The 27,741-nt window shown below is 32.2% G+C and overlaps 1 protein-coding gene across 1 annotated transcript; it reads right to left on the bottom strand.

Annotated features, from left to right (window-relative positions):
* Nucleotides 1–202: 202 nt before the first annotated feature.
* Nucleotides 203–27,536, bottom strand: LOC132746927 (stabilin-2-like). Its single transcript, XM_060736209.1, has 11 exons — nucleotides 27,323–27,536; nucleotides 26,176–26,239; nucleotides 25,546–25,695; nucleotides 16,830–16,991; nucleotides 12,145–12,306; nucleotides 9,722–9,883; nucleotides 8,636–8,797; nucleotides 5,049–5,168; nucleotides 4,769–4,885; nucleotides 3,920–4,026; nucleotides 203–1,451 (listed from the first exon to the last, which is right to left on the bottom strand). The coding sequence occupies exons 1-10, from the start codon at nucleotides 27,323–27,325 to the stop codon at nucleotides 3,959–3,961; spliced, it is 1,170 nt and encodes a 389-aa protein (XP_060592192.1). The 5' UTR covers nucleotides 27,326–27,536; the 3' UTR covers nucleotides 203–1,451; nucleotides 3,920–3,958.
* Nucleotides 27,537–27,741: the final 205 nt, after the last annotated feature.

The following is a 27,741-nucleotide window of genomic DNA, read 5'->3' as shown; positions in this document are numbered from 1 at the left end:
AAATAAAGAAGAAAGTGAATATATATCAACTTTATTCAAATTAAGGAGTCAGTAAAAAACATCGATTTCAAATTTACAATTTCAGGTTATGTCTTGTTATACAATAATTGTCTACATATAAGCAACTGTCTGAAACACAGTTCATTTCTTAATTTGATAGCAATTTGTTTCATTTCAAACTAAAATTAATTGATATATTTAAAAAAAAATTCTTTATTAGAATAAAATATTGATTAAGCGAATATAAGCACACCAAGAAAACAACACCCAAGTTAAAATATTAATAAATTTATAAAAAAATGATAAGATTGAAAATTGAAAAACATTTATAGAAATCTATTAAAGAGACTCCACTAAGTTCCAAACGCCCGAAAATATAAAATCCTAATTTCTAACATAGTTCTGCTGGAGTACTTAAAATAAAATGTTATGTAAAAAATATGTAAAAGAAATATACTAAGAAATAAATTTAAAATAGTATTTTTGTGCTATTCTTAGTCCGATTTGAGTGAAAAGCGTTGCAACATTTTTCAATTTTGAGTCATATTACGAGTTTGGAAAAAAAACAACACACAGTGAGTGAATGATGAAATGATGCGCATAAGTTATTGGTTCCAACTTGCATCAAACGGAACAATAATATCGAAATGATATTTCCTATTTAGTCATGTCAAAAAGCAGTGGAAACCCTTTAAACTTATAACCGACTGTTCCAATTAAAGGCAGGGCAAATTATTTTTTACATAGCAAGCAGGCTGAGGGCAAAGTTATCTTTTAGATAAATTCAGAAATATAAAAAAATTCCTTTCCGTTAACAATATGAAAAAAGGGACGCAATCAAACAAAAATGTGTATGTATATCAAAACATCTACTTGGGCGTTACCCCCCTTTAGTTAGTTAGTATTTAAATTTTATTTTCCAAATTAATATAAATATATATTATACCATCACAAGAATATGGCTTTATAATATCATCTCTTTCAAATTGTAAACATAGGTAAGATCAAACAAACTGCCTTAAACTTAGCCCTTTACTAGCCGGCTGAAGCGACTTATTCGTCTTTTTAGATTCAAAGATGGATAAATACATTTAAGATATTTGCGGATTAAGTGTTAATGAATAAATAAAAAATGAAAAATCGCTGGCAATACAGGTAGAGGTTAGTGGACAGGTAGTCAGTACTATTTAATTATTGAATACAAATATGCGGAATTCTTTTTATAACCCATACTCAGGGCACATAGTTCGTATTTAGGAATCAACAATAGTCGTATCAATCATCAACACACAGTTGGAATGTGTTAATTGTGCTCAGTTGTAATTAAGAAAGTCAATAACTAATCCTGACATATAGTATTCAATAGATAGTCTTCATCACCTTCTGCCATGTAAGATGTAAACTAAATAATAATCAAACGGTTCATCCCTTATGGCATCTTCTTCCTCATCCTGAAACAGACATACAAATGAGCCGTGTCACGACAAAACCAACATAATGGGTTTGCGACCAGCAAGGATCCAGACCAGCCTGCGCATCCGCGCAGTCTGATCAGAATCCATGCTGTTCGCTATCAGTTTCTCTACTTGTAATAAAGTTGGTAAGCGAACAGCATGGTCATGTGACCACAAATGTCAACGTACATGGCCAAAATAGCACAGCTCAGGTGAGGCTTTTAGTGGTTATTTTTCTATCAAGCTGATTTAAATGATGGCACATAGCCTACCAACCGCGGCATTTCTGATGATATCTAAAAATGCATTTGATGTCGTCTAACGTTTTGTATTTTCTGAGAACATTCAAACAATATTTACAATTTTTTGTCAATGGAACCAACGTACACACTCCTTGTATAAAACAGTGTTGAAAAAATATTTAATAAAAGATAACGCATGTCAGTCAAATTTTCTTCGTTTTTTAAAATGTATAAGGAGAATGTTTTAATAAAAAAGAAAAACGGGTTTCTGCTTGTCATTTTTTGTATTTATTTAAAAAAAGTGTTCAAACTAACAGGAAAGTCAACCCGTACACCACTTCCAATTAAGTTTAATAGTGGTTTCTGAACATAAATGCTACAAAACTTCGGACTAAGGTGGGGATTTTTCTAACAAAAAGTTGGTTTCTATTTAGATTGGTCCTTTCTCCAAAACTGTATATTAGTAACTGGTTTTTAACAAAAGAAAAAAGTGCGGAGTTGCATTATTTCATCGCAAAAAGCTTTAACAACATTTAACTTTTATAATGTTATTTATTTGTCCTTTTGTTTTTAGATGAAAAATTTCCAGCTAACAGCCATCTTAATCACGTAAACAGCAAGGTTAAGCGTCTCTTGCTCAACGAAACTAGTGCCTTCCGTAGCAACAAAAGGGTCCAAGGTAGATGATGACGTTGAGTTACATTTTTATAGGTATTACAGGTATTTCAGCAGAGCAGTTGCGTCACTGGAAAACGAACTTTCTATTATCATTATATTTTCAATAATATATCTCCTTGCACTAGTGATGTTATTGCCACATGTCATAGGCACTCATTTTATACACGAGCTAGCTTAATAGACGTGTCATGTATTTTTGCATCCACTTTGTTTTCTTTGCCTTTGTTGTTTCACAAAATTTTGCCAACCATTGATTGTTAATTTACAAGTCTATGATATATATTTAATAAAAAAGTTCAAGTGCCACACATTTTAGAAAATTTGAATTGCAATCCAAATATAGCTACTAGTAACCATTTTCCGGTAACTGGTTACTTGAGCAGTAAAAGCTTTTTACTACAAACTTGCTACTATAGTAACTAACAATCTAACAAAGGGTAATTGTTTACCTTAACCAATAAAATAGTGAATTGTTTATAAGATATCTTTTATATAACTAGCGCAAGTAGATATGTTCTTGAAAATATAATAATAATATAACGTTAGTGACGGTAGTGATGTAAATGACGCATCTGCTGAAATACTGGTAATATAAAATTGGAACCTTGGACCCTATACTGCTACGGAAGGCACTAGTTTGGTTGAGCAAGAGACGCTTATCCTTGCTGTTTACGTTATTAAGATGGTTGTTAGCTGGAAATTTTTCATCTAAAAACAAAAGGACAAATAAATAACATTAAAAAAGTTAAAGGTTATTAAAGCTTATTTGTGATGAAATAAATGCACTCGCTACTTTTTCCTTTGTAAAAACCAGTATACTAATATACAGTTTGAGAGGACAATCTAAATAGAAAACCACTTTTTGTTAGAAAAAGCCACCTAGTCCGAAGTTGCAGCATTATGTTCAGACCACTAACAAACTAAATTGGAAGTGTGTACGTTGACATTTTATCTGAATTGCCCCGGTCGGCAGGCTTTAATGCATTAATCAGCTTAATAATAATAATGATAATAATAATCAGCTTGATAGAAAAATAATTACTAAAAAACTTACCTCAGCGGGCTTTTATTGCCGTGTACGTTGACTTTTGTGGTCACGTGACCAAAGTTGCTTTCCCACGGTGATATACGAAACCGAAATGTCCTACTTTATAATTTCTTATTCGTGTTTTTACTTGTCACAGTTACATATCTATCGAAATAAGGATAATATTAACTTTGCACATATGCCATTAATCTAATATGTAACAAGAGCACCGCATGTGGTGTTAACCCTCGTCTAATAATAACCAATTTTGACAAAATTCCTACGTAAAATAAGGGGAATAACTTCAATAATATAACTTTCAGAACTATAACTGCCTATTGTCAGGATAAGCAAGTATTCCAAGTTCCATATTGATATCAGAAAAAAAATGTTTGAGTTATGCGCTACATTAAAGATTTTGAACGACAACGACGCCGAAAAGACCATAATTAATAGCTCGATTTTTTCTTCGGAACACACGAGCTAATAAAAAAATATTTTGGGGACATTTTTCTTACCTGTAATTGCATACAGCGAATTTCCACAGAGTATTTATTCTAATTCATGAAAACGGTAATGGCAAACGTACACACAAACAATAACATTGAAGGCAGAATAGAAACGCCTGAAAATGAAAATAAAAGAGTTAATTTAAATTCTATACTGATATCTAATAAATCAATATATTAATAGTATTGAATCAATCCATTTTATTTTCTGGTGAAACGAGGACAACATAGACAAACAGTGTATCCGAAATAAGTTTGATAACAGTTTAATGTCAATAAATAAAGGAAATTAAATTAAAAAAAAAAACCCCAAAAAGTATCGACTGGTACTAACAAGATATACAACGTTCCCGGTGTTCCTAATATGACTAAAATATATGAAATTCTTACAAAATGTGTCTAATTTAAATAAAAGGATGAATAAACTATGTATGGGAAGCTTTGTTTCCTATTGCAGGTCAAGAAAAGTTGGTATTTTCTGAAAGAAACTGCCAGTTTTTTTTAATGACACTATATATTCATATTATGACAAAGCATGTTTATTTATTGTTTACAACGAGACTGACATTTTCTAACATTAAATTTGAGCATAATATATGAGCCGCGTCACGACAAATCCAACGTAATGCGTTTACGACCAGCATGGATCCAGACCAGCCTGCGCATCCGCGCAGTCTGATCAGGATTCATGTTGTTCGCTTACAAACCCTATTAGAAGTAGAGAAACTGATAGCGAACAACATGGATCCTGATCAGACTGCGCGGAGGCGCAGGCTGGTCTGGATCCATGCTGGTCGCAAACCCACTATATGTTGGTTTTTTCATGGCTCGGCTCATGTCATCTTTTATGATACTTACCGCTATCACAGAGTGAGCCACTCGCTGTATAACCTGATATACATTGACAAGTTGTGTCACATTCAGCGTTACTAACGCCAGCGCAGTGTGCATCATCAGTACATGTATCATTAAGACCTAAAATTTGAACAGATGTATGATTCTTGCGAGTTATTTGAATTCATAGTGCAATCTTCTGATTAAAGTCAACAGAGTCTTAAGATATACGTATAAACACAATAGGAACCGTAACATTTTACTCTGTTATATGATGTGTAACGAGTTAACTAAATGCACAAACCTTTCGAAGCACAAGCAGCTCCATCCACTTTGTATTGTCCCTCACATACACAATTTGTGTTACAATTAGCGTGTGTCACTCCTGCACAATGACCGTCTGCACTGCAAGAATCACCCAAAGCTGAAAAATAAAACAGTTCAACGTTTTTGTACATTATACAATATACCTTACAATTAGCGTTTATTCCAGCTGCACAACGAGTCATCGACAGAGCTAAATTTTAACGTATTTTATATTATGCAATCAACAACATTGTTTCACATAAGATTTGTTACGAACAAAATTGCTGAGTGAGTACAAAAAACCTATATTGTACCAATAAGTGTATTTCTAATATGATCTATGAATTCACTTATTTTAGGTGGACTTTCACTTGAAATACTGGAAATAAACTTGTCAACAAATACCAGCATTAAATTACCATTTGTGTACATGTTTAGTTTCTTAGACCGAAATACGTATCCGTTCTGTGAATTCATACTTTTGTTTTCCATGTCCTTACCCGAAGACTGACGGAAAGGGCCGAAAAGTTGCGATTGTATGATGTAATGATTTAAGAACATTTCAGTCTGCCATCCAGAAGTCTTTCAAAATATAAAGTTATTAAATTCTGAACAAACCGATTATTTTAGTATATCTGAACGCCAGAAACAATTACATCGTTATTATTTATTTCGCATAAACCTTCCCACATTAAAAGAGTTTTCAACATACAAGTAGTGAAATTTAATGACATGCGCCCTCCTGCTGCGTGAACAGTGTAGATAGGTAGGACGAAATGGTAAACAAATAATAATTTTCCAATATTTTAGTGGTGAATTTAAAGTCTACATATTAAGGATCTTGATCCTGATAAAAATTTACATTGTAAGAATGTGGATTGGAAATGACAACACATTTCATTAAGATGAATTTGTTGAAATAAGTCACAAAAGCATACCTTTACTCATACTAATCTTAGTTAATATTTCAACTTAAAATTAATTTACTTCATCGTTTATCAGTATCAATCATGGAATCAGTGTCTTTGTTCATTTAAATTCACAGGTCTTTGTTATTTTTGCAACGATTAAAACAGTGTGCTTCGATTAATAATAATAATTTAAAAAAGTATGGAAAACGTTATGAACTGTTAAACCATTGCAAACGTCGACTAAAAACGTACAAAGAAATGTTTGTTCGTGGTTTTTTACCTGCAGACATGTTCATAAAATATTTACTCTGCGGATTATGGTCAGTAAACTATGAACGTTCTGAGCACAATCTCACCACAACTATAACTGAACGAAAGAGGAATTGTTTCTATATGCCAAAAATGAACAATATGTTGTTTATAACATTTTGGTTACTTTCACTTTTGATTCAAATGTCTGTTGCACTTTTACTATTTTGTTCTCAATAAATCATTGCTTAGAATAATGGAAATACATTTATAAAATGCTCTGATTGACCTAACATACGCGTACCATTTAATGTTCACCTACAATAAGTTAACAAGAAAAGCATTGATGCAAAGCATCAAAGGGCGTCCAAGCAAGAAATGCAGCAAGTGAAGATGAACTAGTACACATATGATGACAAAATATTCTTATAAACTACCAGAAATGTATATCACTTATGAATGAGCGGACGAAAGACATTGTTCATTATGAACTTTGATTGGCATGCTAGAGATTAGAATATTACTTGTTATTTTTTATGATCGTGGTTATTAATAGCAACGGATATACATGTATGCAATCATTTATAATCCATATGTGTAACGCATGATCAACACGTACCACACATTTGTAATTGTCCCTTATTATGTTATCGCTATTAGCGAAGACCCCCTTAAGGTATCTGTTCACACTTTAAGTTAGTAAAAATATGACACTGGTTAAATTACCATGTTGATCATGTTGAGCATAATTGTTTATTATACAATAATTGTAATATCTATTAATTTTAATTAAAAAAAATACAAAATTTTATGAATATTGTTTTCTTTTATTCTTTTTTTTTTGTGTTGTTTTATTGTGTTATTTTAATACTGAGTTTTTACTACTCTTTTTTTTAAAATTGTAAAATAAATTTTAAAGAATTCAATTGTCTTATTGACCGACGATTATAAGTCAAAACTTAACTGGAAAAAGTTCAAGTAAATGGTTTATCTTTCAATATATAATATTGTTTATTCTTAAACCATGTACATGTACATTGTTTTTTCTTTATCATTTTTTAAAAATTATCAATCAATTGAATAATTAATAAAATCTAATTTGTAACTTTGAATAATTCCCTCGGCATCTTTACTAAACACGGATAACAAATTAAATAAAATGTTTCAAAGTTGATAATGTCATTCTAATACCATAAAAAATGTACCTTTTTCTCAATTATTGTACATATCACGGATTTATATTACATATAAATCCGTGTACATATTTATTGTTTTTATCTCATATAGATAAAATGAAACATGCTATTGTTGTTTTTTTTTCTAATTGTAACGATATCAAACATCTACCCCAAAACCGGGAGAGACCGGACAATAAACGTGTGGTACTATATTCGCCGGTCACTAGTAAATCCTGGTCAAAATAGACCGGGAGAGACCGGCATTTACCGATAGGAGTGATAAATAGATATATCTATAAATAGGCTTGGAATATTTAGGTCATCAACTGATCATTCTAGGATACATGTACAACAATAACATACCATGATAACCGACTGTGTACTACAAAATGATAAATAAAAAAACCCGAAGAGCGCGATTTATTGACGGAAAAGGTTATTTCATTTGAAAATGTTTGCATTGCGAAAATTCATTGTAACATATCGCGACATTTCATTCTTAATTAATAATCAAGCACCCTCATACCGATCGGAATTTTCGGCTTTTATTATGACCGACTAAAAGGCTCGAGAAGTTGCTGTCGCCCTTTCACAAAATCTGATTTCATTCCATAAGAGCGCCGCGCTTCGGCGCGGACGCCAATGATCCTCCTTTAACCCCGATAATGACGAAAGTGACGACAACAAGGGCAAAAAATTATCATCACAGATCCGCTTGATTTCGAAGCGATTTTTTTAATTTCCAAAATGATTTGCTTTAAAGTTTTACATTTTAATATTTTATTTCGAATAGTTGAACTGTTTTACCTTAGTGAAATGTAGCTAGAAGCTTGGCAAGAAATATACAATGAATAAAACTTTGCTAAAAATTGAAGTAACATATTACCTCTCAAAATCATTAGATTTTGCAGTTTAAAAATAGTCGACTGGCTCACCTTTCTCGTTTAGATACATTTTCATAATGACTCTTCTGAGATTGAAGAATAAAATAGATGCCTTATTGGTTGAGGGAGAAATGATCATATGTAAACAATCATTAGGTTTTTATTTTTCAACTTGAATTGCAGTATTTTCGAAAATACAGAGATGATGAGCTTTATTCTTACCAATTGTAAACGCTAAGGAAAGACTACGATTTTGTGTTTTAAAAGGAATATCTACATGCGTACTGATATACATGTATATCTAATAAATAAATTTTCCATAAACAGACAATTTTCTTAAATGTATTAACAAAGTGCAAAAACCTCTGGAAACGCAATTAACTCCATCTAATTTGTATTGTCCATCACACACGCAACTTCCCCCATCATTTCTGTAGTTTCCCGCACATGCGCAAGTTGAACCGATACATTCAGCGTTGGAGACTCCTGCACAGTCCGAGTTAGCGGTGCAGGTATCACCTAGACCTAAATAAAAGATAAAACGTTTTAAGGTATCTGGGAAATAATATGCTTTTCTTTCAACTGAAACGAACATGTGAAGAACACCTTTAAAAAGTCCCACAATAAGCACGATAAAACTTTTGATTTAATGGTGAAATGAAACTAAAAGCTAGTTTAGAGATAACACCATAGTTTGATAAAAACATTGGCAATAGTATCAGTTGTAAGGCTTGTTGTTAAAGCATTTACAGTTTGAAAAATATTGGATTTCTTTCTGTTTTCTAAAGCGGAAAGTCACATGCAAAGTGATACATGTATTTAAATTTTAATTATTGAGAAATTTCTCTGTATTTAAATACACAACTTAGACTTATTTTTATTTTTACATAATATGCTATTTCAATTGAAAATCACGTGACGAATGTTGTTAAACCTGCTGTGGTAAATGTACCATAAGTAAAACATATTTTCGTAGTTAAATGTAGTTAAATGTAGCTAAATGCTTGGCAAGAAATATACAAATAGCACACATATTGATAAAAACTTTGCTAATAATATAAATTAAATGTATATTACATCTAAAAAATTATTGAATTTCGCAGTTTAAAAAATAGTCGACCGGTTAATCTTTCTAGTTTCAATACATTTAATAATGAATCTTTTGAGATAGAAGAATAAAATATATGCCTTACTGGTTCAGGAAGAAATGATCATATGTAAACAACCATCAAGTTTTTTATTTTTAAGCTTAAATTGAAGAATTTTCGAAAACAAAAAGATGATGAACTTTATTTTTACGCAATGAAAACGTTTGTGCATTAGCCACTTAAAAACTACAATTTTGTTTGTTTTAAAGGAAGATCTAAATGTGTACTAATATACATACATATCTAATAAGTAAATTTTCCATAAACAATTTTCTTAAATGTATTAACGAAATGCAAAAACCTTTGGAAACGCAATTAACTCCATCCATTTTGTATTGTCCATCACATACGCAACTTCCCCCATCATTTCTGAAATTTGCCGCACATGCGCAAGTTGTACCGCTACATTCAGCGTTGGAGACTCCTGCACAGTCCGCGGTATCAGCGCAATTATCACCTAGACCTAAATAAAAGTTAATACTTTTTAAGGTATCTGTGAAATAATATGCTTTTCTTTCAACTGAAACAAACATGTGAACACCTTAAAAATGTCCGCAATAAGCATGATTAAACTTTTAATTTAATGGTAAAATGAAACTGAAAGTTAGTTTAGAGATAACACCATAGTTTGATAAAAACATTACCAATAGTATCAACTCTAAGGCCTGCTGTTAAAGCATTAACACTTTAAAAAATATTGGATTTCTTTCTGTTTTCTAAAGCGGAAACTCACATGCATAGTGTTACGTGTAAAAAATTTTTTAATCATTGAGAAATGAACTCTCAACACAGACAATTTTATGTGTTTGCCCAAAGCATAAACCTTTACAAACACAATTAGCATCATCCACTTTTTATTGTCTCTCACATACACAATTTGTGTTACACTTAGCGTTTGTCGCTCCAGCAAAATCAGAGTTGGGAATGCAAGTATCACCCAAAGCTAAATAAGTTAACGTTGTTTTTTTATACTATACAATCATTATCTTTTTATCGAATTATATTGGATACGAAAAGCTTTGACGAGTAAGTACAATAACCCACATTGTATAAAAGTGAGTATAAAAGCTGCCGGTACAGACCGGAATATCTAGCTCGAGGGTAACTGTTTACGGTGGTAACGAGGCTCTCCCGAGCTTCCGCTAAACAGTTACCAGAGATCTAGATATTCCCGTCTGTACCGACAGCCGGTGTTTGATTCTTTTTCTTGCATACTACGTATCAATAATTTTCAAAACAGAAATTACAAAAACTGATATTCTAATTACGCACTTTTTTCTTATAGTAGCGTATGAACTTACAACTTCATTCATACTGTAAAATATGACATCATCCTAAGAACGCAATCCATTCATAAAATGCGCGCGGCAATGACTTCACTTAAAACACGCGACTTGTCTAACATGGTGGTGTAAGACAGGGTTTTCTAGCACCAGTGTAAATGGTAGATAATCCTGTCTGACATGCAAAAAAGTAGCGTTTGTCACTCCTGCACAATCCGAGTCATCACCCAAAACTAAATCAGTTCGATTTCAATGTATTTTATTCCATACAATGATAAACTTGAACAAAATTTGGTACGAAAAAGGTTTTATGAGTAAGTACAAAACCCAAATTGTACGAGTAAGTACAATATGATACTTTACGCACATTTTAGTCAGCCATTTAAGAAAAGTCTTTCCAAATATATTTCAATGAAATATTAAACTTAACAATAATTTTATTGTTTTCTGAACGTAAGTAACATTCGTATCATAACAACTAATTTTGCAAAGACTTTTCAAAATACCCGTAATTGAAATAAATGACAAAGTCTTGGCGCTGTGTGAACAAAAGAAATATGGATATTATGCAATCTCAAACTTTGTTTTGCATACAATGGTGTTTCACGAGTTAGTATAAAAACACAGAATGTCCGAGTATGTGTAATATAATAATGTGAACAAAATGATGATATATATCCATGGCGGTCGCCACTTTTTTTAGTTTCTTTGTCACATACACAATTTGTGTTGCAATTAGCGTTTGTCACTTTTGCACAATCAGTCAGCACCGCATGTATCAATCAAAACTAATTAAGTTCAACAATGTCTATATATTGCAATTGAACGTGTTCTTAGTTTTTTTGTATTCAAATACAAAACATAGACTCATTTTTATTTATTACATAATATGCTATTTCAATTGAAAAGCACGTGACGAATGTTGTTAAACCTACCGCGGTAAATCTACCATTAGTAAATCATATTTCCATAGTTAAATGTAGCTAAACTCTTGGCAAGAAATATACAAATAGCACACGTGTTGATTGAAACTTTGCTAATAATATAAGGTAAATGTATATTACATCTAAAAAATCATTGAATTTCGCAGTTTAAAAAATAGTCGACCGGTTAATCTTTCCAGTTTCAATACATTTAATTATGAATCTTTTGAGATAGAAAAATAAAATACATGCCTTACTGGTTTATGAAGAAAATAATGATCATATGTTAACAACCATCAAGTTTTTTATTTTTAAGCTTAAATTGAAGAATTTTCGAAAACAAAAAGATGATGAACTTAATTTTTACGCAATGAAAACGTTTGTGCATTAGCCACTTAAAAACTACAATTTTGTTTTTTTTTAAAGGAAGATCTAAATGTGTACTAATATACATACATATCTAATAAGTAAATTTTCCATAAACAATTTTCTTAAATGTATTAACGAAATGCAAATACCTTTGGAAACGCAATTAACTCCATCCATTTTGTATTGTCCATCACATACGCAACTTCCCCCATCATTTCTGAAATTTGCCGCACATGCGCAAGTTGTACCGCTACATTCAGCGTTGGAGACTCCTGCACACTCCGCGGTATCAGCGCAATTATCACCTAGACCTAAATAAAAGTTAATACTTTTTAAGGTATCTGTGAAATAATATGCTTTTCTTTCAACTGAAACGAACATGTGAAGAACACTTAAAAAATGTCTGCAATAAGCATGATTAAACTTTTAATTTAATGGTAAAATGAAACTGATAGCTAGTTTAGAGATAACACCATAGTTTGATAAAAAACATTGCCAATAGTATCAACTCTAAGGCCTGCTGTTAAAGCATTTACAGTTTTAAAAAAAAATTACTGGATTTTTCTTTCTGTTTTCTAAGGCGGAAACTCACATGCATAGTGATACGTGTAAATAAATTTTAATTATTGAGAAATGAATCTCTCAACACAGACACTTTTTATGTGTTTGCCCAAAGCATAAACCTTTACAAACACAATTAGCATCATCCACTTTTTATTGTCTCTCACATACACAATTTGTGTTACACTTAACGTTTGTCGCTCCAGCAAAATCAGAGTTGGGAATTTAAGTTTTACCCAAAGCTAAATAAGTTAACGTTGTTTTTTTATACTATACAATCATTATCTTTTTATCGAATTATATTGGATACGAAAAGCTTTGACGAGTAAGTACTATAACCCACATTGTATGTGTGAGTATGCCGGTACAGACCGGAATATCTAGCTCGAGGGTAACTGTTTACGGCGGTAACGATGCTCTGCCGAGCTTCCGCTAAACAGTTACCCGAGATCTAGATATTCCCGTCTGTACCGACATCTGGTGCTTGATTCTTTTTCTTGCATATTACATATCAATACTTTTCAGAACAGAAATTACGAAAACTGATATTCTAATTACGCACTTTTTTCTTATAGCAGCGTATGAACTTACAACTTCATTCATACTGTAAAATATGACATCATCCTAAGAAAGGAATTCATTCATAAAATGTGCGCGGCAATGACGTCACTTAAAAACATGGGGGTGTAAGACAGGGTTTTCTAGCACCGGTGTAAATGGTATATAATCCTGTCTGACATGCAAGAAAAGTAGCGTTTGTCACTCCTGCATCATCCGAATCAGCAGCGCAAGTATCACCCAAAACTAAATCAGTTCAATGTATTCTATTCCATACAATGATAAACTTGAATAAAATTTGGTACGAAAAAGGTTTTATGAGTAAGTACAAAACCCAAATTGTACGAGTAAAACCCAAATTGTACGATGATACTTTATCCACATTTGAGTCAGCCATTTAAGAAAAGTCTTTCCAAATATATTTCAATGAAATTTTAAACTTAACAATAATTTTATTTTTTTCTGAACGTTAGTAACATTTTTATCATTACAACTAATTTTGCAAAGACTTTTCAAAATATCCGTAATTGAAATAAATGACAAAAGTCTTCGCAAAAGAAATATGGATTTTATGCAATCTCAAACTTTGTTTCGCATACAATGGTATGAAAATGTTTCATGAGTTAGTATAAAAACTCAGATTGTCCGAGTATGTGTAATATGATAATGTGAACAAAATGATGATATATATCCATGGCGTTCTCCACTTTTTTTAGTTTCTTTGTCACATACACAATTTGTGTTGCAATTAATCAGCACCACATGTATCAATCAAACTAATTAAGTTCAACAATGTCTATATATTGCAATTGAACGTGTTTTAAATTTCTTTGTATTCAAATACAAAACTTGAACTCATTTTTTTATTACATAATTTATTAATTGAAAATCACGTGACGAATGTTGTTAAACATATCGCGGTAAATGTACCATTAGTAAATCATATTTCCGTAGTTAAATGTAGCTAAACGTTTGGCAAGAAATATACAAATAGCAAATTGATTAAAACTTTGCTAATAATATAAATTAAATGTATATTACATCTAAAAAAAATTGAATTTCGCAGTTTAAAAAATAGTCGACCGGTAAATCTTTTTATTTTCAATACATTTAATAATGAATCTTTTGAGATAGAAGAATAAAATATATGCCTTACTTGTTTAGGAAGAAGTGATCATATGTAAACAACCATATTTTTTTCATTTTTAAGCTTAAATTGAAGTATTTTCGAAAACAAAAAGATGATGAACTTTATTTTTACACAATGAAAACGTTTGTGCATTAGCCACTTAAAAACTACAATTTTGTTTTTTTAAAAGGAAGATCTAAATGCGTACTGATATACATGCATATCTAATTAGTAAATTTTCCATAAACAGACAATTTTCTTAAATGTATTAACTAAATGCAAAAACCTTTGGAAACGCAATTAACACCATCCATTTTGTATTGTCCATCACATACGCAACTTCCCCCATCATTTCTGTAATTTCCCGCACATGCGCAAGTTGTACCGCTACATTCAGCGTTGGGGACTCCTGCACAGTCCGAGTTAGCGCCGCAAGTATCACCTAGACCTAAATAAAAGATAATACTTTTTAAGGTATCTGTGAAATAATATGCTTTTCTTTCAACTGAAACGAACATGTGAAGAACACCTTAAAAATGTCCGCAATAAGCATGATTGAACTTTTAATTTAATGGTAAAATAAACTGATAGCTAGTTTAGAGATAACACCATATTTTGATAAAAACATTGCCAATAGTATCAACTCTAAAGCCTGCTGTTAAAGCATTAACAGTTTAAAAATATTGGATTTCTTTCTGTTTTCTAAAGCGGAAACTCACATGCATAGTGATACGTGTAAATAAATTTTAATTATTGAGAAATGAATCTCCCAACACAGACAATTTTATGTGTTTGCCCAAAGCATAAACCTTTACAAACACAATTAGCATCATCCACTTTTTATTGTCTCTCATATACACAGTTTGTGTTACACTTAGCGGTTGTCGCTCATGTACAATCAGAGTTGGGAATGCAAGTATCACCCAAAGCTAAATAAGTTAACGGTTGTTTTTTATACTATACAATCATTATCTTTTTATCGAATTATATTGGATACGAAAAGCTTTGACGAGTAAGTACAATAACCCACATTATATGAGTGAATATAAAAGCTGCCGGTACAGACCGGAATATCTAGCTCGAGGGTAACTGTTTAATGCGGTAACGAGGCTCTGCCGAGCTTCCGCTAAACAGTTACTCGAAAGCTAGATATTCCCGTCTGTACCGACAGCCGGTGTTTGATTCTTTTTCTTGCATATTACATATCAATAATTTTCAGAACAGAAATTACGAAAACTAATATTCTAATTACGCACTTTTCTCTTATAGTAGCGTATGAACTGACAATTTCATTCATACTGTAAAATATGACATCATCCTAAGAACGCAATTCATTCATAAAATGCGCGCGGCAATGACGTCACTTTAAACACGCGACTTGTCTAACATGGTGGTGTAAGACAGGTTTTCTAGCACCGGTGTAAATGGTAGATAATCCTGTCTGACATGCAAAAAAGTAGCGTTTGTCACTCCTGCACAATCCGAGTCAGCAGCGCAAGTATCACCCAAAACTAAACTAAATCAGTTCAATGTATTTTATTCCATACAATGATAAACTTGAACAAAATTTGGTACGAAAAAGGTTTTATGAGTAAGTACAAAACCAAAATTGTACGAGTAAAACCCAAATTGTACGATGATACTTTATGCACATTTGAGTCAGCCATTTAAGAAAAGTCTTTCCAAATATATTTCAATGAAATTTTAAACTTAACAATAATTTTATTTTTTCTGAACGTTAGTTACATTTTTATCATAACAACTAATTTTGCAAAGACTTTTCAAAATACCCGTAATTGAAAGAAATGACAAAAGCCTTCACGCTGTGTGAACAAAAGAAATATGGATATTATGCAATCTCAAACTTTGTTTCGCATACAATTGTATGAAAATGTTTCATGACTTTGTATATAAGTTCAGATTGTCCGAGTATGTGTAATATGATATTGTGAACAAAATGATGATATATATCCATGGCGTTCGCCACTTTTTTTAGTTTCTTTGTCACATACACAATTTGTGTTGCAATTAGCGTTTGTCACTTTTGCACAATCAGTCAGCACCGCATGTATCAATCAAAACTAATTAAGTTCAACAATGTCTATATATTGCAATTGAACGTGTTCTAAGTTTTTTTGTATTCAAATACAAAACATAGACTCATTTTTTTTATTACATAATTTATTAATTGAAAATCACGTGACGAATGTTGTTAAACATATCGCGGTAAATGTACCATTAGTAAATGATATTTCCGTAGTTAAATGTAGCTAAACGTTTGGCAAGAAATATACAAATAGCACACGTGTTGATTAAAACTTTGCTAATTATATAAATTAAATGTATATTACAATATTACATCTAAAAAAATTGAATTTCGCAGTTTAAAAATTGAAGTATTTTCGAAAACAAAAAGATGATGAACTTTATTTTTACGCAATGAAAACGTTTGTGCATTAGCCACTTAAAAACTACAATTTTGTTTTTTTTAAAGGAAGATCTAAATGCGTACTAATATACATACATATCTAATAAGTAAATTTTCCATAAACAATTTTCTTAAATGTATTAACGAAATGCAAAAACCTTTGGAAACGCAATTAACTCCATCCATTTTGTATTGTCCATCACATACGCAACTTCCCCCATCATTTCTGAAATTTGCCGCACATGCGCAAGTTGTACCGCTACATTCAGCGTTGGAGACTCCTGCACAGTCCGAGGTATCAGCGCAATTATCACCTAGACCTAAATAAAAGTTAATACTTTTTAAGGTATCTGTGAAATAATATGCTTTTCTTTCAACTGAAACGAACATGTAGTAGTAGTATCTTTATTTACATCTCATCATTGCATATACATGATAAAACATACATATATATTTAAAAACAAAATAAATAAATGCAATGCCATTCCATATGGAATTATAAGAGATGGTCGTGAGAAAATACATTTAAATCGAACAGTTTATCTAAACTAAGCATGGAGTTAAAATACTATACAAGAAAGACATAAAACAATTATTACTAGTAAAACATATATCAACATAAAATAAATAAAGCACGAATATCAACATCGGAACACATGCATTTAAGAGGTTTCTGACATTTAATTTAGAAATATAAGATATTAAAAAAATGTGTGAAACATTCCACATCTATTGTAATATTTTATTTACAAAATTTAAAACGATGTCTACCAAAAATATTTTTATAGGTTTTGCCACAATATCTTATTATTGTTGGCTCTTTATTGGAAAACAAGAAAGAATATTTATCAGAATCTTGCATTTCAGAGAACAAGCTATCATGCTCTATTGCTCTAGAGTACAAATCTACTCTTAAATCATCATAAACCTTACAACTGACCAAAACATGTAATTCATTTTCAACTGAATTATCGTTACAAAAAGGACAAATTCTATCTTCTATGCTCAGACCCTCATAACGGCCGGTCTCCATGTGAATCGGCGCAACTCCTAATCTAAATTTACAAAATGCTGACCGATGAGAAGGCGGTAATATCATTTTACAGTACTGTTCGCTTTCATACTCAGACTTAATAGTTTTATATAATCGTAACTTATTACGACCGCGCCCAGACGGCCCAGTATCATTGTGTAAGCTAGTTTTCCATTCATTAATTAAATTATTGAGAGACACAGACTCAACAATATGTACAAACGTTCTAGCAACTGGATTGTGTAAAGATAAATATACATTCAAATTATTCTTAATTAAAAATGATTTTATATGGAAAAACCAGTTCTTACATGTACAATTAGCTTTATTATACGCCCAGAGTGCAATACGTTTTGTAAATCTAGACTCTTCCATATTTGCTAACTTTGACCAATACAATGCAGTAAATTTCCATTGACGGACTATCGTTGGCTTCCATCCCATTTCACCAACAAGCCCAACATTTGGTGTGTACTTGCAAACACCAAGAAAGAATCGCTGTGCCCTATTATAAATTGCGTCAATACATGAATATCCACGATGTCCCCATAAAGGAGCACTGTAACTTATAACAGGCCAAACTATTGTATCATATAGATTCGTGAAAACATTGTATGGAAGACCACCTAAACTTTTAGATTTTGCAATAAGCAAACCTAATGCTCGACTTGCACTCTGGGCCACAGTCTTAACAGTTACTAAAAGATCCAAATGTTCATGAAAAGCAACACCCAGATAGATATATCTATCAACATATGCTAATTTACTGGAACCGCATTTGAATTGGTACGTTGCGCGTACTACGGAATTTGGTCTAAAATGGACAATGTTGCTTTTGTTGGCATTAACTTGCATGTCATTTGTACTACACCAATTACTTAAGGCAGATAATAATAACTGAAGGTCGTCTGCGGATTCAGCCAGCAATACAACGTCATCAGCATACAGCATTATACAGACTTTTTCATCATCGATCGGTACTCCAATCCCAAACGATTTTAGATAAATTGATAAATCGTTAATGAAGAAATTAAAAAACAGAGGAGACAATATACAGCCTTGTCTTAAGCCACAGTCTACATCAAACCAGTCTGTTCTACATGAATTTACCCTTACACAAGCAGAAACAGAATTGTAAAAAGGGGACTTAATAGTATTAACATTTTTACTTCTAATACCCAATTCAGCCAGTCTGTTCCATAGGATATTTCTGTATTTATAGTAATCATACGCTTTCTAAAATCGATAAAAGCAACAAAAAGTAGATTTACGAGATTTTTTTCTGGTATCAAGAATTGTATGTAAAGACATGATATTTTGATCTGTCCGTGCTTCTGTTTTTTCTAAAAACCATTTTTGCTCATCTGTAAATGATATCATTAGCTTCTGCCCATTTGGTGAGTCTACTATTTAAAACTTGACAGTACAGTTTATTACATAGATGACGCCAGAGAAATAATACCTCTATACGACAATAGGGTCTCTTTTATCATTTGTAGACGATTTTGGAATAGGGTTAATTATACATTTAGACCATAATGACGGAACAATACCTTTATCAAAACAAATATTGAACAATACATGAAGAAACGAAATAGAAACATCGTTATTTAACACTTCAACGGGAATACTATCTATACCGCATGCCTTGCCTTTATTAGCAGATAATAAAGCTGTGCGTACTTCTAGCAATGATATATATGGTCACTAAAACACGGATCACTGGCATATTCCCCACTATCAACATTGTCAATATTATCAACTGATATTAAATTCGACGTGTGTGAAACAACGAGCTAAAAATCATTTTTCCATCTATTAAGAACAACATCAACATCAATTGATATAGACCCGTCTGGCATAAACTACTTCCATTGGAATGGAATTATTAGTTTTTAACATTAACACCTATTTTACCAAATGATTTCCAAAATTTCACAGGGTCAATATTACATTCATCTACTAGTTGCGTTTGTAAAAGAATATACCAATGTAAGCGCTTAGCTCGTTGTACTTCACGGTCAAAATATTTTTCTTTTGTTTATATAAACAGTTTTAAAAGAACCTTCTTCTCACTTACATCAATGCAAGATAACCATGCTTTTTCTGCAATACAAACATTATTCCATAAATCAGTAAGTTTATCGGACCACCATGGTTTACCAGGACGGCGTTTTTTGTTGCTGGACCCGTAGTGTATATTTTTATTTGGTAGCTTTCTATACATATTATGAGTGACAATTCTACACCAGTCATCGTATACCACGTCAATCTCCGATTGTGTCCGAAAACCAGTTTCAAGTTTAGAAATAGTCTTGTTCACAATGAAGATAGTTTCCTGATCAAGCATACAATCTTTAGGCACATTTTAACGTCAAATTTCGTAAAATATTGATTATTAGAGTTATTACCTGAGCTTTCGTTACAATCGCATTTTAATAAAATGTCCCATAACAGAAGTGAATGATCGGGCATTGTACTCGATGCTATAGCAGAAATAATACCAGCCTTGTTCATAAGATCAGTCACTCGAATAACATTAAAGTTAGCAAAATCTGTTAAATTATCATGGCATACAAAACAGTAATCTACTACAGCATTACCTTTTGAAGATATAGATGTGTAATCATTTTTTTACATTATTCCGACCATTTAAATACACATGTTTGCATTTACTAAAAATTCTAACATCAGTTCACCATACCTATTAAATGAAAAATCTATAACATCTCTATCCACAACATCATCAACACCACGTATAAAGTCATCTTGATCACCACATCTACTGTTAAAGTCTCCACAAATAAATATTGTTCCAACATCTCTATTTTGATATATCAAAGTGAGCAACGAATCATAAAACATGTTAACATCAAAAAAATCTCGAAGAATTTTCTGGCGGTAAATAGCAAACACATGGCAAAATAACAACATTACTATGCATGTGAGCAAGTTTGAGTAATAATATACCTTCACAGGAGTTATCCACTACAGATACATTAAAATCCTCAAGAAGAGAGTTTCTAATAAAAAAAAACCTACACCTCCGGAACCAGTCTTTGCATTCCTATGAAGCTGTGTCCTGTTATGACATGTGAAGAACACCTTTAAAATGTCCGCAATAAGCATGATTAAACTTTTAATTTAAAGGTAAAATGAAACTGAAAGCTAGTTTAGAGATAACACCATAGTTTGATAAAAACATTGCCAATAGTATCAACTCTAAAGCCTGATGTTAAAGCAATAACAGTTTAAAAATATTGGATTTCTTTCTGTTTTCTAAAGCGGAAACTCACATGCATAGTGATACGTGTAAATAAATTTTAATTATTGAGAAATGAATCTCTCAACAAAGACGATATTATGTGTTTGCCCAATGCTAAAACCTTTGGTAACACAATTAGCATCATCCACTTTTTATTGTCTCACACATACACAATTTGTGTTACACTTAGCGTTTGTCGCTCCAGCAAATTCAGAGTTGGGGATGCAAGTATCACCCAAAGCTAAATAAGTTTACCTTTTTTTTATACTATACAATCATTAACTTTTTATCGAGTTATATTGGATACGAAAAGCTTTGACGAGTAAGTACAATAACCCACATTGTATGAGTGAGCAGTACAGACAGGAATATCTAGCTCGAGGGTAACTGTTTAATGCGACAACGAGGCTCTGCCGAGCTTCCGCTAAACAGTTACCCGAGAGCTAGATATTTCAATCTGTACCGACAGCCGGTGTTTGATTCTTTTTCTTGGATATTACATATCAATAAAAAAATTTCAGAACAGAAATTACGAAAACTGATATTCTAATTACGCACGTTTTTCTTATAGTAGCGTATGAACTTATAACTTCATTCATACTGTAAAATATGACATCATCCTAAAAACGCAATTCCTTCATAAAATGCGCGCGGCAATGACGTCACTTAAAACACGCGACTTGTCTAACATGGTGGTGTAAGACAGGGTTTTCTAGCACCGGTGTAAATGGTAGATAATCCTGTCTGACATGCAAGAAATATAGCGTCTGTCACTCCTACACAATCCGAGTCAGCAGCGCAAGTATCGCCCAAAACTAAATCAGTTCAACGTATTTTATTCCATACAATGATAAACTTGAACAAAATTTGGTACGAAAAAGGTTTTATGAGTAATTACAAAACCCAAATTGTACGAGTAAGTACAATATGATACTTTACGGAAAATATTGGATTTCTTTCTGTTTTCTAACGCGGAAACTCACATGCATAGTGATACATGTGTATAAACTTTAATTATTGAGAAATGAATCTCTCAACACAGACAATTTTTTTGTGTCTGTCCAAAGCATAAACCTTTAGAAACACAATTAGCATCATCCACTTTTTATTGTCTCTCATATACACAATTTGTGTTACACTTAGCGTTTGTCGCTCCAGCACAATCAGAGTTGGAAACGCAAATGTATGCAGGCTGATATGGCTCTAAACTGGTAGTACAGACATTTTTGGAGATTGAAAACAAACCTCAGTAAATTCTGCCCCACCTATAACATTAGGAATCATTGCAAATCTTTCAAACTAATTATATTAGCTTTTTACCTCGAATGGTTAATATATAACAAAAACAAAAAAGTTGAACTAAAAAATTCAACTTCATTCCATTAAAGGCTTCGAAGCGATATCTTTATTTTCCAAAATGACTTTGCTATAAAGTTTGAAATTATAACATATCGTTTCGAATAGCTGAAACTGGTTCACCTGTTCCTTTAATACACCCTGGACTTTATTGACACTTTAACAACATCTATATTAGCTGATATGTTCAACTTATTTAAATTTGAATCATTTTCCGCTTTAAAATGCTCAAATAAAACTTTTTGTCTTTAGTTTTTTAAAGTGCATTGTTTATACTGGTACATGAACGAGACTTTAATAAACAAGTACATAAAATTATTTCGGCGGTTAAGCAACCCAATCGACTTTCCTGAATAACTAACAAGTAACAGGCAACCCAACCGACTTCTCCGGATAACTAACAAATAACAGGCAACCCAATTGACTCTCGTGAATAACTTACAAGTAACAGTCAACCAAATCGGCTTTCTTGGCTACCTAACAAGTAACAGGCAATCCAACCGACTATCCTCAATATCTAACAAGTAACAGGCAATCCATTTGACTTCCCTAGATAACTAACAAGTAACTGGCAACACAACCGACTTGCCTGGATAACTATAAGTAACCGGCAACCAAATCGACTCTCTTGGCTACCTAACAAGTAACAGGCAGCCCAATCGAATTCCCTTGATAACTAACAAGTAACAGGCAACCAAATCGACTTTCGTGGATAACTAACAAGTAACAGGCAACCAAATCGACTCTCTTGGCTACCTAACAAGTAACAGGCAAGCCAATCGACTTTCGTGGATAACTAACAAGAAGTAACAGGCCACCAAACCGAATTTCCTGGATAACTAAAAAGTAACAGGCAACCCAATTGACTTTCCTGGGTAACTAACAAGTAATTACGAGGTTCACCGCAAGTACATGTTTTCTGAATCAGCGGATTGATCGATCGCCAATTGCCCGAGGGTCAAACATGTAACCCCTGAATAACAGATACGAAAACGTATATACATTGTTTTCCAAATATGTAAAGAAATATGATAATGAGTTAAGAGTTTGTTGAAAGGTCACTGCAATTCCGAAAAACATCTTGTATACTATTTTAGTATTATAGAAAAGAAAGCATTTTATATAATGCTTGTTTTCATCATCTGAAAATAATGGATATATAATATCTTATACATTATATCTTTCTGTCAGATACGTTGTCAATTATTTCTTATGCATAAAGATGCTCGAGTGGCTAATACATTTTTACTAACGCATGTGAAAAGCGGAGAAAAAGCGGTGAATCCTACAGAATACCGTTAGGCCATCGTGGCTATACTTTATAATCCAGAGGGCGACAATGCGATAGTGCGATGATGACAATACGACAGTGCGATGACGACAATGCTATAGTGCGATGGCGACAGTGCGACAAATGCGATGACGCAAGTAAGATAATGCGATAATGCGATAGTGCGATGGTGACAATACGATGCCGACAGTGCGATAACGCGATGACGACAGTACGATAATGCGATGGCGACAATACAATAGTATTATTACAATCTTTGGCTATTTTAACAAATAACTGAAAGATTTACCCTTAAATTTCTGATATTGGCTGAATCTAGAAAGAAGTTCGGAAAAACACAAGTGAATATACGAAAATATGTTTCACTGCAGTGAAGAACAATTTTTTACGGTGTAAAACGGAAAAAAGAAAGCACGCATTTCATTTCTAATATATTAGTTTTCTCTATAAGTCCAAATATAGTTCATTAATAAATCTAACTGGTAATCTTCATTCAGTGTAAAATACTGCTATTAATATTATATTTTTGTATTGGTCATCAGTGGTATTATTGTTTTGTAAGACGTAGAATTTATTAAATTTACTAACAGTGTGAAATAACAAGAAATGTACGTCTAAACATATTTTCCTCTGTACATCTATAAAAGTGGTCAGCAATTTTCACTGTAAGCTTAACTGGTCAGCATATTCTTCTATATGTTTATCTGTTTTAGCAGACTCTACTACACATTTTACTGGTCACCAGTTTTTCGCATGACGTACGTTCAATCTGCTAACCATATAGAATATAAAGAAGAAAATATGGCAAAACCACTTAAGCATTTTTTTTTAATCTTACATTCTTAGCTGTTGTTTAATTCGTTTGCGAGATGTAGAATCTTTTGTATTTACTAATAAGAAACTCACGGTAAATAACACTTTATTGTTCATCGGTTTTCACTGTAAGTGTAACTGGTTAACAGAATTTACTATATATTAACCTAGACGTGCTTTCACGCCTTTTCACGGTCTCAAATAGTGAAAACAATGCCCTATTTAATCCACAAACACTTGAATTAAAAAAGTGGAAAAAAGTTATCACTTTATTTCGGCGCCGCCCTCTAATCTTAAAGATACATCGGGGTGCCAGAAGGGGGAGGGGTGCCCTCTTCTGCATGGAGTTTGAAGGGGGACTGCCGCCTCACTCAACTCCAAAAAGTTTTTGGACTTGTGAGAGGCTCGAAATGGCATCAGGTCTATATTTAGGTAACGTGTAAACAACTTTGAAAAGCCTTTCACTCTATTCCAATCCATTGACAAGTTGCAGCACTGTGAATAATCCAGTTTTGATGTTTGTCTTTTTTTATATAAGTAATAAACAATTATCTTATCGTTTTTGCATTTAAATGTCAACATAACATAATTTTCATCTGAAATATTTCTACTTTATTAAAGTTCACACAGTTTATTACATTTTTAGTGTATGTTTAACTCTTTAAGTCTTTCCCTTATCTTTGGATGTAAAATGATATTTATTATTAATTTATAATTTAATTTAGACGTTATATGAATACAGAAAAGAAGAAAAAAATAATAGGAAAGGAAAAAGCAATAAACAAGAATAACTGACAAAAGTAAAATTATTTTCGAATATTTATATCATACTTATTTATATCATAATAAATAATTTGTAACCGCACCTAGATATTACGCCTCTGTCATCTTGTTGCAATATCATGCGAAATGCGAAAACAGTTATTGCCTTAGCTTATTGCCTTAGTTGAGCAAATTTTCACGTGATTTATTAGGATTAAACTATATAAATTTGTTTAGTTTATTTGTAAGTCGAATTTTACCTCATAAATGAATCTAATAATTTTATTCTTAATATTTTTGTTCGATATGTTTTCTTCTATAATATTTACATATAATGTTGAATTAGGTTATTACCTTTTGCGACACAGTCGCCTCCAAAATCCTTGTATGCAGATGCACATACACAGTTACCATCAACATCAGCTCCTGTATCACATACAGCATTAGCGTCTCCGCCAGCACCGGTACATTCTCCATCAGCCGCACACGCCCCAAAAAGTTCAGCTAAAAGTATATAAAGAAATATACAGTTTAGGAAATAATGCCTTTCTAAAAGTCATTTAGAGTGGCGGCGTGCCCGAGTGATTCACGCGTCGGACAAGTAATCTAAGGATTGCTGAGCGCGAGGGTTCAAACCCTGTCAGGAGCAAGCCGTTGTTTCCTTGAGCAAAAACATTACATTGACTGACAAGAACTCAGACTGAGTTATCATCGACAGCGGTACATTCTCCATCATTCGCACACACCGTAAGTAATGCTGTAAAAATGGTATTTCACGAATGACATTATATTTGGAACACACCTTATGATACCCGAAGACAGCGTACAAAGCAGATGCATCATTTATCTATGATATTCACTTGTATGTTGCTTTTATGTCTTTCATTTACTTTATACTATTTTGTTATTTGCCTTCTATACTAAATAAATTTGAACACATGCGTTACACTATTTAATACAACGCTTTAAAAAGAGATGACTTACCTGAGCAATGATGTGTTAAAGCGAATATCGCTGCACCTACTATCAGTAAGCTCAACTTCGCATCCTGTAATATAAGTATATTACCTAGTCAAAAAATATATCTTAAAAAAACGTTTGTTCAGTTAAAACAGAAAATCCCAACGCATGTTTGTGTTAGGGGAGGGTTGATTACACATTTTGTAAGAACGTTGGTCCTACCCTATTGTTATTTCATTATGTGATAAATTTGATAAATATTTTATTTTGACTTTAGATATAAACAAATCAATTTGAAAATTGTGAAACATTTTATAAAAACATATATTTTTTATTTCAAGGGTACTTGTATTATTGCATTAGAGTCAGGACTCATCAAACGTTTCCGTGTAATAAATGCATATTTTTCTTCTTCTAATGACTTCATATTTTTCATATCGACACTTTCATGATTTCATTATTTTTCAGTTGCGTTGACTCGACATAAAACAACGGCGAGTTGCCGTTGTTCTTTTGAAAACTCTCATCTATTATGTATCTATTTCCATGAACATATATCATATCGTAAAAGTATTTTACGTGTATTTTGAATAGACATTGGTCATTCCTATTGATGTGTCAAATAATCATCTTTACAAAAGTTCATAGAAGTTTTTTAAGTGACTATATGTTCATTTTTTTCGCTGTCAAATTAAGCTGAATTGGTTATTTTTTTCAAAAGATTGACTATTGACAAACAGCTGATATTAGAAAATGTAAAATGAAATATAACTCTTGCCTAAAATAAAAAAGACTGCTCCACACTTTTTATAAATTGAACGTTACATGTAATTTACGATGGATATTCTGAGAAATGTTCTTTAGCCACGCGATTTATTTAACATTCATGCGAAGGAAATTAATAAAACTTGAAAGGAAATATGGCAAAATGTTAACTGTTTTTTTACTTCTACCTCTACACTCTCTATATACCTTCTAGATGAGTATAAGGTCGCTCTAATTAATCTTCGTTCTTCTTAAAAGACTAGTGGCGGGAACAAACTGCACCTACTCCCATTAGCCAACGATATGTTATTCTTACTCCCGTATTTTTTTTTCAATTTATGAAATAATCTATCAAAATTGAATTTTTTTTTATAAATATATAACAAGAAAATAAACTAAATCTTACCATATTTGAGCAATACGTCCGATCGGTCTCAGCTATTGAGGATAACTGACTTAGTTGGAGAACAATTCAAATGTAAATTTAAGATTTGCGTGTTGCCATTGGTTTATTTGTTATTTTTTATTTAATTATTTTTGAAATAAGACCCTCTTGCTATAAATTACATTAAAACTAAATATGTTCTGTTGTTGAACGGAGATTGACATGACACGCTATGGCAAAGTTATTTATTGTTTATTCCAAAAACAATATCTATTATGGGCGCATCTAAAGGGGCTGAGATTCTGTGTCATATTTGTACAAAGCACTGTATTTAATTGTCGTGACTACACTTAATTCGGCTATTATTAGACTTCTATTCGATATAATAGATAAACTGATATCAATCTCTAATTGATCAAATTCCGATTTCATATCAACCG

The sequence above is a fragment of the Ruditapes philippinarum genome, unplaced genomic scaffold (genome assembly GCF_026571515.1).
Source record: "Ruditapes philippinarum isolate M1 unplaced genomic scaffold, ASM2657151v2 ctg4492_1_1_1_1, whole genome shotgun sequence".
In the NCBI taxonomy this organism is placed as follows: Eukaryota; Metazoa; Mollusca; class Bivalvia; order Venerida; family Veneridae; genus Ruditapes; species Ruditapes philippinarum.
Note: the sequence above shows the minus strand (reverse complement) of the source record. Positions and strands in the feature narration are given on the sequence as shown.

Bases quoted from the DNA above. Each gene is read 5' to 3' on its own strand.
- LOC132746927 (XM_060736209.1), bottom strand. The intron at 25,696-26,175 runs GTAAGTCATCTC...ATATACTTTTAG, and splicing joins TTTAACACATCATTGCTCAG to CTGAACTTTTTGGGGCGTGT. The intron at 4,886-5,048 runs GTTTGTGCATTT...TTCAAATTTTAG, and splicing joins AGCTGCTTGTGCTTCGAAAG to GTCTTAATGATACATGTACT.